The sequence below is a fragment of the Panthera leo genome, chromosome E3 (assembly GCF_018350215.1).
Source record: "Panthera leo isolate Ple1 chromosome E3, P.leo_Ple1_pat1.1, whole genome shotgun sequence".
NCBI classification, from domain to species: domain Eukaryota; kingdom Metazoa; phylum Chordata; class Mammalia; order Carnivora; family Felidae; genus Panthera; species Panthera leo.
Window position 1 is genome coordinate 37,202,097 of NC_056694.1, and position 13,331 is coordinate 37,215,427.

General features: G+C 55.2%; 2 protein-coding genes across 5 annotated transcripts; one reads left to right on the plus strand and one right to left on the minus strand.

Moving 5' to 3' along the window:
• Positions 1-45: 45 nt before the first annotated feature.
• Positions 46-6,676, plus strand: ROGDI (rogdi atypical leucine zipper). Its single transcript, XM_042921895.1, has 11 exons — positions 46-331; positions 408-479; positions 1,535-1,623; positions 1,815-1,869; positions 2,565-2,645; positions 3,486-3,581; positions 4,836-4,934; positions 5,290-5,403; positions 5,498-5,547; positions 5,663-5,789; positions 6,111-6,676. Exons 1-11 carry the CDS (start codon positions 287-289, stop codon positions 6,150-6,152), a joined length of 870 nt encoding a protein of 289 aa, XP_042777829.1. The 5' UTR covers positions 46-286; the 3' UTR covers positions 6,153-6,676.
• Positions 6,659-13,313, minus strand: SMIM22 (small integral membrane protein 22). 4 transcript variants are annotated; one of them, XM_042921897.1, is made up of 5 exons: positions 11,792-13,313; positions 11,608-11,661; positions 7,504-7,651; positions 7,306-7,391; positions 6,659-7,141 (listed from the first exon to the last, which is right to left on the minus strand). In XM_042921897.1, the coding sequence occupies exons 1-5, from the start codon at positions 11,837-11,839 to the stop codon at positions 7,100-7,102; spliced, it is 378 nt and encodes a 125-aa protein (XP_042777831.1). In that variant the 5' UTR covers positions 11,840-13,313; the 3' UTR covers positions 6,659-7,099. The 4 variants fall into 4 exon arrangements, with proteins under 4 accessions (XP_042777831.1, XP_042777830.1, XP_042777832.1 ...); XM_042921896.1 differs by having other exon boundaries at positions 7,291-7,391; XM_042921898.1 differs by lacking the exon at positions 11,608-11,661 and having other exon boundaries at positions 7,291-7,391.
• Between the last annotated feature and the right edge of the window lie 18 nt (positions 13,314-13,331).

Here is a 13,331-nt window from a genome sequence, read left to right on the forward strand (position 1 = left end):
GCAGAGCGGCGGTGGACGCGGCGCCCGAGCGCAGAGCGCTCGCGGTGGGTGCCAGCGGCAGCCTGGGAGAGCCGGAGCAGGCGGGTTCGCGCAGCCGCCAGCCTCGATTCGGAGCGCAGCTCGGCCGGTCGGCGGCGGGAGAGGCGGCCCGGGGGCGGGGCGGACGCGCGTGCGGCCAATCGGCAGCGGGGGTGGGCCCGGGTGCTGCTAGCGCACTGACGGCCGGTGCACCGAGCCTCGAGCTGACGGCGGGTGCCTGACGGTCGCTGGGCGGCGAGCGGCGGCGATGGCGACCGCGATGGCAGCGACGGCGGCGGAGCGAGCGGTGTTGGTGAGGCGCGCGGCCAGGGCAGGGTGGAGCCGGGGGCGGTGGGCCCGGGAGGCTGACAGTCGGCCTGTGCCCGCAGGAGGAGGAGTTCCGCTGGCTGCTGCACGACGAGGTGCACGCCGTCCTCAGGCAGCTGCAAGACATCCTCAAGGTAAGGCGCCTGGCAGGCCGGCCCAGCAGCGGCTCTTTCCCGGGCCGATGCCCCTGCCTTCCGAGCGCCTCCTGTGGGCGCGATGCGCGGTGTGCAGACCAGCCCCTGCCTCGGGGGACTGGGAGTCCAGTCGGGGTACCAACACATGATTGTCCACTTAATCACAGGCAGCTGTGTGAGCGCAGTGCGTCGGGCGTGGAATGAGCTCCCGGGCGGGGAGTCGGGGTCAAGGAAGGCTTCCATTGAAGCTGTTATCTCAAGGTCTCCAGCATCATACTCAACATCTGGGGGGGCTCCCTTTCGCAAAAAGATTGCAGTACCAGCCTCACAGGGCTATTGTGAAATAAGGCAACTCACAGAAATGTCCAGACATTGCCTGGTAGGGCAGAAATTGCGAGTTGTCATGACTACTAACATTTTCTGACTCTGTCCCCACACCCAAGCGTCTTTTTTTCCCCTTTTTTTTAAAATTTACATCCAAGTTAGCATATAGTGCAACAATAATTTCAGGAGTAGATTCCTTAATGCCCCTTACCCATTTAGCCCATCCCCCCTCCCACAACCCCTCCAGTAACCCTCTGTTCATTCTACATATTTATGAGTCTCTTATGCTTTGTCCCCCTCCCTGTTTTTATATCAGTTTTGTTTCTCTTCCCTTATGTTCATCTGTTTTGTCTCTTAAAGTCCTCATATGAGTGAAGTCATATGATATTTGTCTTTCTCTGACTAATTTCACTTAGCATAATATCCTCCAAACCAAGCATCTTAACCAAGCCAGGAGGCCATCTCTCTGTTCTATATCCTGGAGTTGGGCTTGAGGCAAGTTTCTGGGGAATGTGGAAGGAACAGCTATCCATCCACTCTGGTAGGACCTGAAACCCAGGTGAGGGCGGAAAGGCCTGAGAAATGGGAAGGTGCCCTGGAGGCTTGGATAAGGTGCTCCGGTGAGACCAACCCACTTGACCCTCCCCTGGCCAACCTAGGAAATGGGGCTTCTGGAAAGACCGTTGAACTGGATTGGATGAACTTTACCCTAATCCCCTCTGCCCTTCCAGGAGGCCTCTCTCCGCTTCACTCTGCCCTGCTCTGGCACCGGCACGGAGGGTCCTGCCAAGCAGGAGAACTTCATCCTTGGCAGCTGTAGGTGAGCAGGGGCTGAGCAGAAATGAGGGCGATGAAGCTGCTTGAGAGGGGGACACCTGGGATCCCTCCAGGAGAGGCTGCATAGCCAAGGCCCAGCGGGCCATCCTGGGACAGCCAGGGGCAAGCTGCCGGGAGGGCCGGGTGGTGGGAGAGGGCAGCCACAGGCACTGCTCTGACCCCCACGTGTTGCAGCACAGACCAGGTGAAAGGCGTGCTGACTCTGCAAGGGGATGCGCTGAGCCAGGCGGTGAGTCCCCCAGCCCCTCTCCCCTTTCTCTGTTGCTGGAGGAACCAGCGGGAAAGAATATGGGAGCCTCCTGCTGGCTCTGCCACCAGTTGGCTGTGTGACCCTGGGCAGGATCCTTGACCTCTCTGGGCCTCAGTTTTCTCCCTTGTAAAATACTCCCCCCACCCCCCAGCAGCCTCCTCATGGAATTGGCATGTGGCTTCTGTGTGAGGTGCCGAAGGGAGATGTTTGCACACGGCCCAGCCCTGAGTCTGGGCCCAGTGAAGCGTGGGCAGCAGCGGGATTAAGCTGGCCCCAATTCAAAGTGAAATCGGCCAGCATCTGAGCTCCGTTGGTGCCAGGCACCAAGATGTGGGGGAAGGTGCCTCTCCTCCAGTAGTGGGTGGGTGCTCAGTCCATTGGCCTGTACCCATGTTCCCTTTTGCCCACAGTCACAGCTCCTCCTGGCTGAGGCCACCTTCCCCTTTCTGTTTTCCCTTTCATTTCTTTGTGGTTCCTCTTGGGCCCGAGTTCCTGTTTCCTGACCTCCCTGTTCACACTCCAAATGGCCACTGTGCTGGGAGACCTTCTGCCCTGTGGAATGACGGGGGCCCGAACCACCCCATACACCCCATTTCTGGCCCCCTGCTCAAGGGCTCAGGGTGGCCAAAAGCAGGAGGGTGTCATCCTTCTGCTTATCCACTCTTGCCTGTCAGGATGTGAACCTGAAGATACCCCGGAACAACCAGCTGCTGCACTTTGCCTTCCGAGAAGACAAGCAGTGGAAGCTGCAGCAGGTAGTTGGGCCCTTCCCCTACTGGGGCTCAGGCCACAAGGGCAGGCAGGGGCAGGCCTGAGAGGCACTGAGGGCTCCAGGCTGGCCATGGGGATTTGAAGCCGGAGCAAGCCTGGAAGGGTGTTTCCTAGTAGCAGAGCTGGGGCAGGCAGTGCCTGGGGCTCCAGAGCCTAGCCTTGAAGGAGGTGGAAAACCTGTCTGTAGGCCCCGGGGCCCCAGCAGGAACCACTGGGGTCCTCTGGAGCCAGGAACTCCCCTTCCCAGAGCCTCCAGGGGGCTTCTGATGGCTCCTGGAGACAGAGTCCATGTTCCCTACAAGCTCCTGTGTGATTGGATTGATCCAAGCCCCTTCCCCTCTCACTGGACACCAGCTGGTCTCCACCTCAGGGCCTTTGCCCATGCTCGGCTCTCTGCTTTTCTTGTCACTTGGGTGATCCTCAAGAATCACTTCCCTGGGGCCTCCCTTGACCTCCATCCATCAAAAGAGGCTCCCCCCTCCCCCATCCTGCAGAGTCACCCTCTTTCCTTGTGCAAGTCAGTCTTTTTATCTTAGGCCTTTACTCTGCGATCACCTGCCCTCCTTTAGAAGGTGAGCTGTGTGACAGCAGGCCTGCCACAGTCTTGCCATGTGCCCAACACCCAGCCAGGACCTGGCATTCAGAGGACACGGAGCTGGCAGCTGGTGGGGAGAGAGCAGGCAGGCGGTTCCCACCCCACCCCTCCAAGGAGAATGGCCCCTCATCGTGATGACTGGGGCCGGAACTGCCCACCGAGAGATGAAGTTGGCATCTCTTCCTCTTGAGGCCCAGCCCGCTGACCTCTCGATGGGCACTGTTTTCAGATCCAGGATGCCAGGAACCATGTAAGCCAAGCCATTTACCTCCTTGCCAACCGGGATGAAAGCTACCAGTTCAGGACGGGAGCAGAGGTCCTTAAGGTGAGCTGCCAGAAGGGACAGGAGAACTAGGTTCCCTCCCCCTGGCCCTGACCAGGCCCCTGGAGAATTCTGCCCCCACATCCTCAGGCGCAGCTGATGGCCCACCCATCACCTCTCAACGCACCCGTGTCCATCCAACTACAGTCAAATGATTCATATCCCAGGTTCCAGACTCAGATTGAGATTCTGATTCCAGGGCCTCCGTTGTAAGCTGTGCAACCTCAGGTTACTTTCTTAGTCATTCGATGCCTCAATAGCCTCACCTATAGAGGGGGGACTCACTGCAGTGACGACCAGTTGTGATGATGCAGGTAAAGTAGCCTCTAGCAAATGCTCAGGAAGTGCTCAGCTACTACTAGTAGATGCTAGTAGTCACATGACTAGCACCAGAGGAACTCTTATAATTAGCAAAGGGAATCCACATGGTTTGCAGGGACCAGCTGCGCTCATATGCCCCAAACTCATGCTTAAACTCTGTCCCTGATTTGCTATGTGTCTTCAGGTGATTCAGTTTCCTTCTTTGGACCTCTGTGTCCTCATATGAAAACTTACAACTAATGGCCTAAGGTCCCTCCCAGAACTGTGACCACCCTGGGGACAGGGGGTGTAGTCCCCATGCCTCCACCCAGATTTGCCTTTCCTGGAAGCAAGGTCACCCCCATGCCCATGGCAATAGCTGGAAGCAGTGGAAGTTGGGGCTCTGAGGAGTCCAAGCAAGAGTTTTAGTCATGGCAAAGGAAAAGGATGAGTTCCAGATGGTTCCACTGTTCACTAGCCATGTGACCTTAGCACTTGGGACCTTCTCTTTCCTCAACTCTGAAAATGGGGCTGGTACCCCAGGCTAAGACCTGAACCTAGCCGTGCCATCACTGTCCCTGGCTCCTTGCACCCAAGCTGGATTCAGGCCCCTTCTTCTAAGCTCCTTCATTGCCTGTACCCCCATCCACAAAGCCCTCATGCCCCTGAGACTGACGCTCAGGATCTCCCATGTTCCATTCCCCACTGGACCAGCACCCAAGATCCCATGCAGTAGAACCTGCTGGATAGGTGGTCACCACTGCAGACGTCCTACCCCCACCCTCAGCTGGAACCCCAGTACCTGCACCTTTAACAAGCCCCACACAGCAGGGGTTCAGGCCTTGAGACCGTGAGCACCCAGGGCAGGAGCTGGGAGCTTCCATGACTTTGTCACGCTCTGATGTGGGAGGGCAGGGGCTGCCCTCGAAGCAGCTCTGACCAGCCCCCTGCCCACAGCTGATGGACGCTGTGATGCTGCAGCTGACCAGAGCCCGCAACCGGCTCACCACCCCGGCTACCCTTACTCTGCCTGAGATCGCTGCCAGTGGCCTCACGGTCAGTACCTTAGTCCAGCCCCTGCTCCAGGAGAGGGAATCCCCACTGAGGAGCCCAGCTTGCCCCTGGGAGGGACACGGGTGTGAAGGGGCCCTGGAAACCCCGAACTGCTGTCTGAGTCCTCTGTCTATGCAGTTTTCTGGGACAAGGTCCTTGGCTTCCACCCTGCGTCCCCCAAATGCTCCTAGTCTGCATCAGTGCTTCTCAAGCCTGGTGCAGAAAGCCACCCAGGACACCTCGGAAAAGTCTAGAAGCCCCAGTGCCTGGGTTGGGGAATGGGGTTGCCCAGGTGGTTCTGGGAGGCCTGCGCCTGCGCGACCCTCATCCGACCTGCTTGCCCGGTGCTCGTCCCCAGCGGATGTTCGCCCCTGCCCTGCCCTCTGACCTACTAGTCAATGTGTACATCAACCTCAACAAGCTCTGCCTCACCGTGTACCAGCTGCACGCCCTGCAGCCCAACTCCACCAAGGTGAGGGAACCCCACCCGCCCCCACGTGCCTGGCAGCCTCCAGGGCCTGACCAGCCTCCAGGGCCTGACCGGGTCTGGTCCCCTTCTTTCCTAGAACTTCCGCCCAGCTGGAGGCGCCGTGCTCCACAGCCCTGGGGCCATGTTGTAAGTATGCTGCCGGGGAGCACCCTGCCCTCCCCAACCCTTTGCACCTTGGGGCCTGGGGGGCCAGGCTGGTCAGCACCCCCCGCCCAGGGGAGACCCTCCCCTCTCCCCACAGCGAGTGGGGCTCCCAGCGTCTGGAGGTGAGCCATGTGCACAAGGTGGAGTGTGTGATCCCGTGGCTCAACGATGCCCTAGTCTTCTTCACGGTCTCCCTGCAGCTCTGCCAGCAGCTCAAGGATAAGGTGGGCCACGGGGGACTGTGGGGTCGGGGGGTGGGCCTCCCTCTCAGACACATTGGGCCAGCCAGGTGGCAGGCTGCTAAGCCTTTTCATTTTGGGGGGATCCTAAGGGCTCTGGTCATACCTCCAAAGCACCCCCAAATCTCCATCGTACCCTCCACACACACCCAGCAGATGGGCCACAACGTTGCCGAGCAACAGTACCCTCTCCCTAACAAATTGCCCTTGGATGACCTTGAAATCTCACCCGGGTCACAGGGTACAGCAAGGGAGGCTCCCTAGCACCAGCACTCACCATGTCCCCCCACCTCTCTCCCTCTCCAGATCTCCGTGTTCTCCAGCTACTGGAGCTACAGGCCTTTCTGAACAGAACCCCCAAGAGTCTGTCCACCTGGGAAATGGCCCTTGTCCCTCTCATCTATCCCCTCTTGGAGTGTTGGCCAGAGCCGGGCAGCATGGGCTATTTATTTTCGTCTTTACCCCATCCTGCCCATCATATTTGCACAGATGGAAATGAACACTGGAATCACTGAAAAGAAGGGACGAAGGCTTGCTTTTCATTTTGCGGAGGGGGGTGGTCAGGAAGGCGGAGCAGAGATGTGGCCCACATTCCAAACCCTCCCTCCCTGCAGGCAGAAACCTTTGGACTCTGGGTGGGGCCAACCCCAGGGCTCTCCTTCCGCCTCCTTTTTCTGCTTTCTGAGCTGCCCTTGGATGGTGAAGGGTAGCCACGCACACCCCCTCCATGGAGGGTGAGGAGTGGGTGGCGACCCTAAACTGTGAGTTAGGAGAGCAGACAGAAGCCACCCACCGTGAGCTGTGGTGTCCTAGAATGCGTTTGCTCAGCATCCCTGACAAGGCCTCTAGGAAATAAAGATCACCCGACTTTACCTGGAGCGTCTGTCTGTCTGAGTGAGGACCAGGCTGGGGATCCCTGATACTCAGGACCTGAGTGGGGTACCCAGTGACTGAGCCCTTGGCCTCCCCACACCACCTTTGAGGGGGTCCTCTGGGCTGCCAAGGGGCTGAGTGGGATGGGAACAAGCGTTCTGCCTGGGGGTCCCGGCCCCTGAGTTGGGCCCCAGCTTCCCCTCCCATGGGCAGTCGCTGGTGACTCAGGGTCTGGTGGCCGTCGTGTAGGCTGAAAGCTGTGAGGGAGCAGGTGGGCATCTGGATAAAGCAGTGAGTTCCCAACTGCCCACCCCTTGACGGGAGGCTCAGAACACACTCCAGACTCAGGTTCTGGACAAACAAGGCATTGTTCCTGTTGCCCAGCAGGACACATGGGCAGAGGGGCTGGGGGGCTCGGTGTGTTAAGGTTCCAGGGCCAAGTTATCCACACCCCTGCGGTGTTCCTACAAGAGAGGCACAGGAATCAGCTGGGCTTCACTCATGTGTCCCCTGCCTGCCCCCTGTCCACAGGAGGCCCAGCACCCTCGTCTCCCCAGTGCACTTCCAGGCTGCCCCTCGCACCTGCCCAGCCCAGGAGGCCAGTGGGGCTCACCTGATCGGGGCTCACCTTCTGGGATCTGGAGGTGCGGCGGCTGCAGCAGCTATAGCAGCAGCAGTGGATGCAAACAAGCAGCAGCAGCAGCAGCACAGTGCCTGAAGTGTGGGGGGGGGGGCAGTGACAGGTGTCCAGAGAGGGTCCTGGCCACGTCTGGGTCAGGAGGTGCGGGGGGGGGGAGGGCGGGGCAAAGGCCAAGGCCACACTCACCAAGGAAGATGAGAAAGATGATGAAGGCAGCAGTGTCCCACCTGGACTGGAACAGCTGACCGCTCCTCAGTTTCCCCAGCACTTCCTGGGCCGTGGTCTCCAGCTCCTTCTCCAGGTCTTCTGCCAAGGCCATCTCAGCTCCAGCCTTCTGGGTACCACCAGCCCCCAAGGGGCTGCCTCAGAACTCAGCCAGACCTCTCACAGCCCAGCCCCTGCCCTGCCCCTGCCCCTGCCGCCTCCCACACCAACACCCCCAAAACCCTGCCTGGTCCCCTCCCACCACCCCCTGCCCCCCGCCCCCAGCAACTCCGCGCCCAGACTCCTACCAGCCTCCAGGCTCCCCCAGTCAGCCAGTTGCCAGGTCCTGAGAACACAGGCTACTTCCTGCTTCCGGATCCGCAACCCAAGATAGCTGCTACCTGAGGCCTTGGCACCTTGGCAACCAGCCCCACCCTTCCTAGGGGCGGCTAGGCTCCAGGGGGGTGGGGCCTGTGCCCTAACAGGTGTGCTTACAGCTTCCCAACAGGAGCAGGTGCTGCGGGACCCAGGAAGGTCCCCACGGGCCTGTAAGCCTCTTCACTTGGGGATTTTTCACTGTTTTCTCAACAGGCCAGACAGGCAGCCTGGAACACAGTATGGCCTGGGCCTCTGTTGACTTGAGTGAAGAGAGACAGACAGGAGGGAGGGACAGGGAGGGAAAAGTGGTTTCCATTTCCCCTCCACTGGGCAGTTGGCATGTGCCTGGCACTATACTAGGAGTCTTTGTGGTCCTTGTCTCCTCTATTCTAATCCTCAGCGTGGTCGTTACAAAAAGATGATTATCCTCTCTCAAATGACCTCTTCCTGGGGCCTGGGGCCCCGACCCTGTCCAGAAAAGCAGCTCTCACTCTCCCTTCTTTCAGCGCAGACGTGTCCAGGCCCACCAAGGGCCAGACGCTGCTCAGCACTTGAGGTTGGCCGTAAACCAAGTGGACACAATATCTTAATTCTTGTGGTGCTTGTGGTCTAGCAGGGGAGAACGTGTCAGCTGATGTCAGGCTCCGCACCTAACACCATCCATTCATTTCCTGATTTGTCCTCAGGGCAAGCCTCAACTGGCATCACTGTCCTTTCCACTCACAGATATGAAAGGTGTGGCCTTGAGAAGCTCAGCGACCAGCTCAAGTCGCACACCTAAGGTGCTCCTTCTCTGTCGCTGCTGTGACATACGACCACGCACTTCATGGCTTCAAACCATACAAATTTATTGTCGTAGGGTTCTGGAGATCAGAATCTATAACAGGTCGGCAGGGCTGTGTTTCTTCTGAAGGCTCGAGGGGACAGTCCGTTCCTTGCCTTTTCTGGCTTTCTGGTGGCCACGCCCACTGGTCATGCCAGTCTCTGCCTCCATGATCATATATCCTGTGGCCCTGACCCGCCTGACCTCTCTGCTACAAAGACCCCTGTGATTACATTGGCCCACAGGATAATCCCACCCTCTGAATCCTTAGTCACATTCTGCAAAGTCCCTTTTGCTGAGTAAGTTACCATACTCTCTCAAGGGTCCGGGGATTAGGATGGAAACATCTCTGGGGGCCATGATTCTGTCAGCCATCCCCACAGTGAGCAGAGAAGCCAGAACTGGGGCCCAGGCATTTAGACCCCAGAGCCCTTCCCCACCACATTCTGGGGCTCCTGTCCTGGGTCCCCTTCTTCCACCCTACCACCCCTCCGTCCTATTCCAGATCTCAGACGGCTGTTGCAGGAGCAGGGGAGTTTTGAAACAACTAGAGTGTTACTGCAGAAGGAAAGGAGGAGGGTGCAGTTTGAGGTAGTTCCTCAAACACTCACGCATGGTGGGGGGGCGGGGGCGGTGCCTGGATGGCTCAGTCGGTTGAGGATCTGACTCTTGATTTCAGCTCAGGTCACGATCTCACGGTTCTTGAGTTCGAGCCCCGCATCAGGCTCTGTGCTGACGGCGTGGGGCCTCCTTGGGATTTTCTGTCTCCCTCTCTCTCTGCCCCTCCCCCTATTGTGAGTTTGCTCTCTCTCTGTCTCTCTAAAAACTAAATAAATACTAAAAAAAAAAAAGTTAAGGGGCATTAAGGAATCTACTTTTGAAATCTTTATTGCACTATATGCTAACTAGCTTGGATGTAAGTTAAAAAAGTAAAATTAAAAAAAATTTTTTTAATTTTTTTAAATATTTATTTGTTATTGAGAGACAGGCAGAGCATGAGCATGGGTGGGGAAGAGAGAGGGTGAGACACAGAATCCGAAGCAGGCTCCAGGCTCTGAGCTGTCAGCACAGAGCCGGACGCGGGGCTCAAACTCACGAACTGTGAGATCATGACCTGAGCTGAAGTCGGTCACCCCACCAACTGAGCCACCCAGGCACCCCAAAATTTAAAAAAAAAATAAATAAATAAATAAATAAAAATAAAAAAATTAAAAGTTACACATGGTGATTGCATATGGCCTAGCAATTCAGCTCCTAGGTATAGATAGACCCATGAAAATTGAAAACAAGTTCTCAAAGACTTATACACAAGTGTTCACAGCAGCACCGATCACAAGAGCCAAAAGGTGGAAACCGCCCCAGCGCCTGTCAACCGATGAATGGATGACCACCACCAGGTGATTTGTCCATACAGTGGGATGTCATCCAGCCGCACAAAAGGAAGCAGTAACACCCGCTACAACACGGATGAACCTCCAAAACGTGATGCTCAATGAAGGAGACCACACACAAAAGACCACATGGTGTGTAGGTCTGTTTCTGTGAAATGTCCAGAACAGGCATATCCATGGAGACAGGAAGTAGTTAGTGGTGGCCAGGGGCTGGGAGAGGGGGGAAGAAGGGGAGTGGCTGCTTAGTAGTGATGGGATTTCCTTTGGGGTGATGAACATGTCTTGGAACAGGATGAGGTGGTGGTTTAGCCACATTGTAGGTGTACTAAATAGTGATCTGCCACTTACCTGTTCTCTTTAGAGTGGATAATGGTTAATTTTATGCAAATTAATTGTATGCAAATTTTGCCTAAATTATGTATCTATACATATATATATATATATATTTTTTTTTTTTTTTTAAATAGGCTCTATGCCCAATGTGGGGCTTGACTCACAAACCCAAGACCAAGAGTCACATGCTCTACTGACTGAGCCAGCCAGGTGCCCCTTTACCGCAATTTTATTACTTGGTTAAGAATTTTTTTAAGTTTGTTTATTTATTTTGAGAGACAGAACGCAAGAAGGGGTGGGGCAGAGAGAGAGAGAGAGAGAATCCCAATCAGGCTCTGCAGTCAGCAAGGAGCCCAACATGGGGCTCAAACTGACAAAACTGTGAGGTCATGACATGAACTGAAATCAAGAGTTGGACGCTTAACTAACTGAGCCACCCAGGAGCTCCTTTCCACCTCATTTAAAAAAAAAAAAAAAAAAAGAGGATGGAGGTCCACAACTGTGGCCCCTGTCCTCCCACCACTTGGCCTGGTTGGGTGGGCAAGAGGCCCTCTGTCGCCTCTGCTCCCCACTGACCCTCAGCCTTCCTGTCCAGACCCCTGGGTGCCTTGTTACTTGTTTTTCATTATGAAAGTAAGACCTTCTAGGGGTGCCTGGGTGGCTCAATCAGCTAAGCATCCAACTCTTGGTTTCAGTTCAGGTCATGATCTCACAGTTTATGAGTTTGAGCTCTGCATCAGGCTCCGCACTGACAGTGCAGAGCCTGCTTGAGATTCTGTCTCTCTCCCTCTCTGTCTCTACCCCTCTCCTGCTCATGCTCTCTAAATAAATAAGTAAACTTAAAATAATAATAATAATAATAAAGTAAGACTTTCTGATGGCGGGGGCGGGGGGGGGGGTGGTGGTTGCTCTTTATTAGGGAAAATCTGGGAAATTCCAACTTGTTAAAAGACAAAACCCAGAGCACCTGGGTGGCTCAGTTGGTTAAGCATCCAACACTTATTAAAATCTGAGAAATTACCACGTTACTAAAAGACAGAAACCACCTGTAGAGTTCTAAGACGGGAGCAGAGCAGTGATGGGGAGGCCATGTCAAGGCATATTTCAGGTGGGTCAGACCCCCCTCAGACTTAGATCCTGCTCCCAGCCCTTAACACCTACCCGTGTGTGGCCTTGGGGCACAATTCTTGACCTTCTCTGCCTCAGTTTCTTCTTCTGTAAAATGGATGTATAAATATCATTCCCCTTATTCTTGGGTTAGATTGAATGGAATGATCCATAAAACACTTCCTTAGCGCAATGAGGTGTTCTAGAAACATGCACTGAATGGCTATGTATTACTCACCCAACTTATGGGTGTGATTCCCTTCAGTCTTCTGTTCTTTGTATACATTTGGACTCATCTGCTGTCCTCACACTGCTCAGATCACTTCACCCTGGGCTTTTCCCAATCAACACAGCCAAGAGCACCATGCAAGTGACCACTGCTTTCTGCAAGCACGGTCATGACGCTTGCGATCCTAGTGGCTACCCACTGAGGCTCGCTTTTCTTTTTTTTTTTTTTTTTTTTCCTCTCCCAGTTGCTCAGAATCCTACTGTCACTCACGTGGGATGGTTTTCCTAGGAAGCAGAATCTCCCACTCAAGTTCAGTCCACAGGCCACCAGTACTGTTTGGTCATCCATGTACAACGTGCCCATTCGCTTTGATGAGGAGGCCAGCCTCCCATCACCCTTGAGAGCTGTGGACTTGTAGCTTGAGAGATTTCTCTATTGGGAAAGGAACCATGTTCCAGGGCAGGCTTTGCCCAGCCCCACCCAAAGCCTCAAGCCTCAAAGATGAAGTTTAAGCTCTGTCGTGAGATAAGTAGAAGGTAGGGAAGCACAAGGGCACGGCCAGAGAGGGACAGAAGGCTAGTTGGGGTTCAGGACAGTTGAGGTGAATGGACTGGGGCAGACTTGGTGAGTTTCAGCAAGCAAAGCAGGGTTGGCAAACCACTTCCTGCTTTTGTAAAGAGTTTTACCTACACACAGCCACCCCCTTCACCTGTGTGTGGCTGCTCTCACACTACAACAGCAGGCCTGAAGAGTAGGTGTAATAGAGATATTATGACCCACAAAGCTCAAAATAACTCTTTATCTGGCTTTCAGAGAAAATGCTCAGCATCATGAGACAGAGGACTCCTCATGTGCCAGGAAACAGGCGAGAAAGTAGTGAGTGAGATGGATTTGTATAAGAAACGTCGTGTCAGGGACACATCGGGGAGGGGTGAGGACTGTGGCACACTGGAGAACTCATGGCCCAGCCAAAGAGGGCAGCTCATCAGCCATCAGAATTGCCAGGGCTTACAATCTCTAAGACACACTGGAAATCTAGATGTTCCCGTGAACAAGAAAAGCATTAGAGGGTAAGCACGTGGACGCAGATCCCAACCCGCCACTTCCTTACTAGGTGACTTTGCGCAACTGGTTCAGACTCTCTGTAACCTGGAGGGAGTAACAGCACTAGCTTGATAGCACTGGGTTGATTGTGAAACAAGCTGCCATCCTACAGCCCCAGAACAATGTTATGCACGGACTAAGTGTGGGGTAAATATTTCCTAAATCAATCTGGCCATTGAAAACACTGTGGCCCCAGCGGTGGACAGAGCAAAGAAAACATGGACGTTCTGCTTTCTGGCTGCGGGTCATGGGTTTGCTTTTGCTAGCAGAGTCATGAATTTGGAAGTCAGAAGGACTGATTGAAGCCCACTTAACCCAGACCTTGGGCAGGGGAGCTGCCCAGAGGCCCTGGGTTCCTGTCTATAGCACTAGGCCAGGGTCATTGTAAGGATTTAGGGTAAGTGTTCCAAAAGGACCCTGGAAGAGCTTACCTGCCCCTTCCCTC

Excerpts from the sequence above, each read along its gene's own strand:
- SMIM22 (XM_042921896.1), bottom strand. The coding sequence starts at position 11,839 with ATGTATACAAAGAACAGAAGACTGAAGGGAATCACACCCATAAGTTGG. Across the intron at positions 11,662-11,791 it reads GAATCACACCCATAAGTTGG|AAGAAGAAACTGAGGCAGAG; the intron begins GTGAGTAATACA and ends TCCATTTTACAG. Across the intron at positions 7,392-7,503 it reads CATCTTTCTCATCTTCCTTG|GCACTGTGCTGCTGCTGCTG; the intron begins GTGAGTGTGGCC and ends CCCACACTTCAG.
- ROGDI (XM_042921895.1), top strand. The coding sequence starts at position 287 with ATGGCGACCGCGATGGCAGCGACGGCGGCGGAGCGAGCGGTGTTG. Across the intron at positions 480-1,534 it reads AGCTGCAAGACATCCTCAAG|GAGGCCTCTCTCCGCTTCAC; the intron begins GTAAGGCGCCTG and ends CTGCCCTTCCAG. Across the intron at positions 5,548-5,662 it reads CACAGCCCTGGGGCCATGTT|CGAGTGGGGCTCCCAGCGTC; the intron begins GTAAGTATGCTG and ends CTCTCCCCACAG.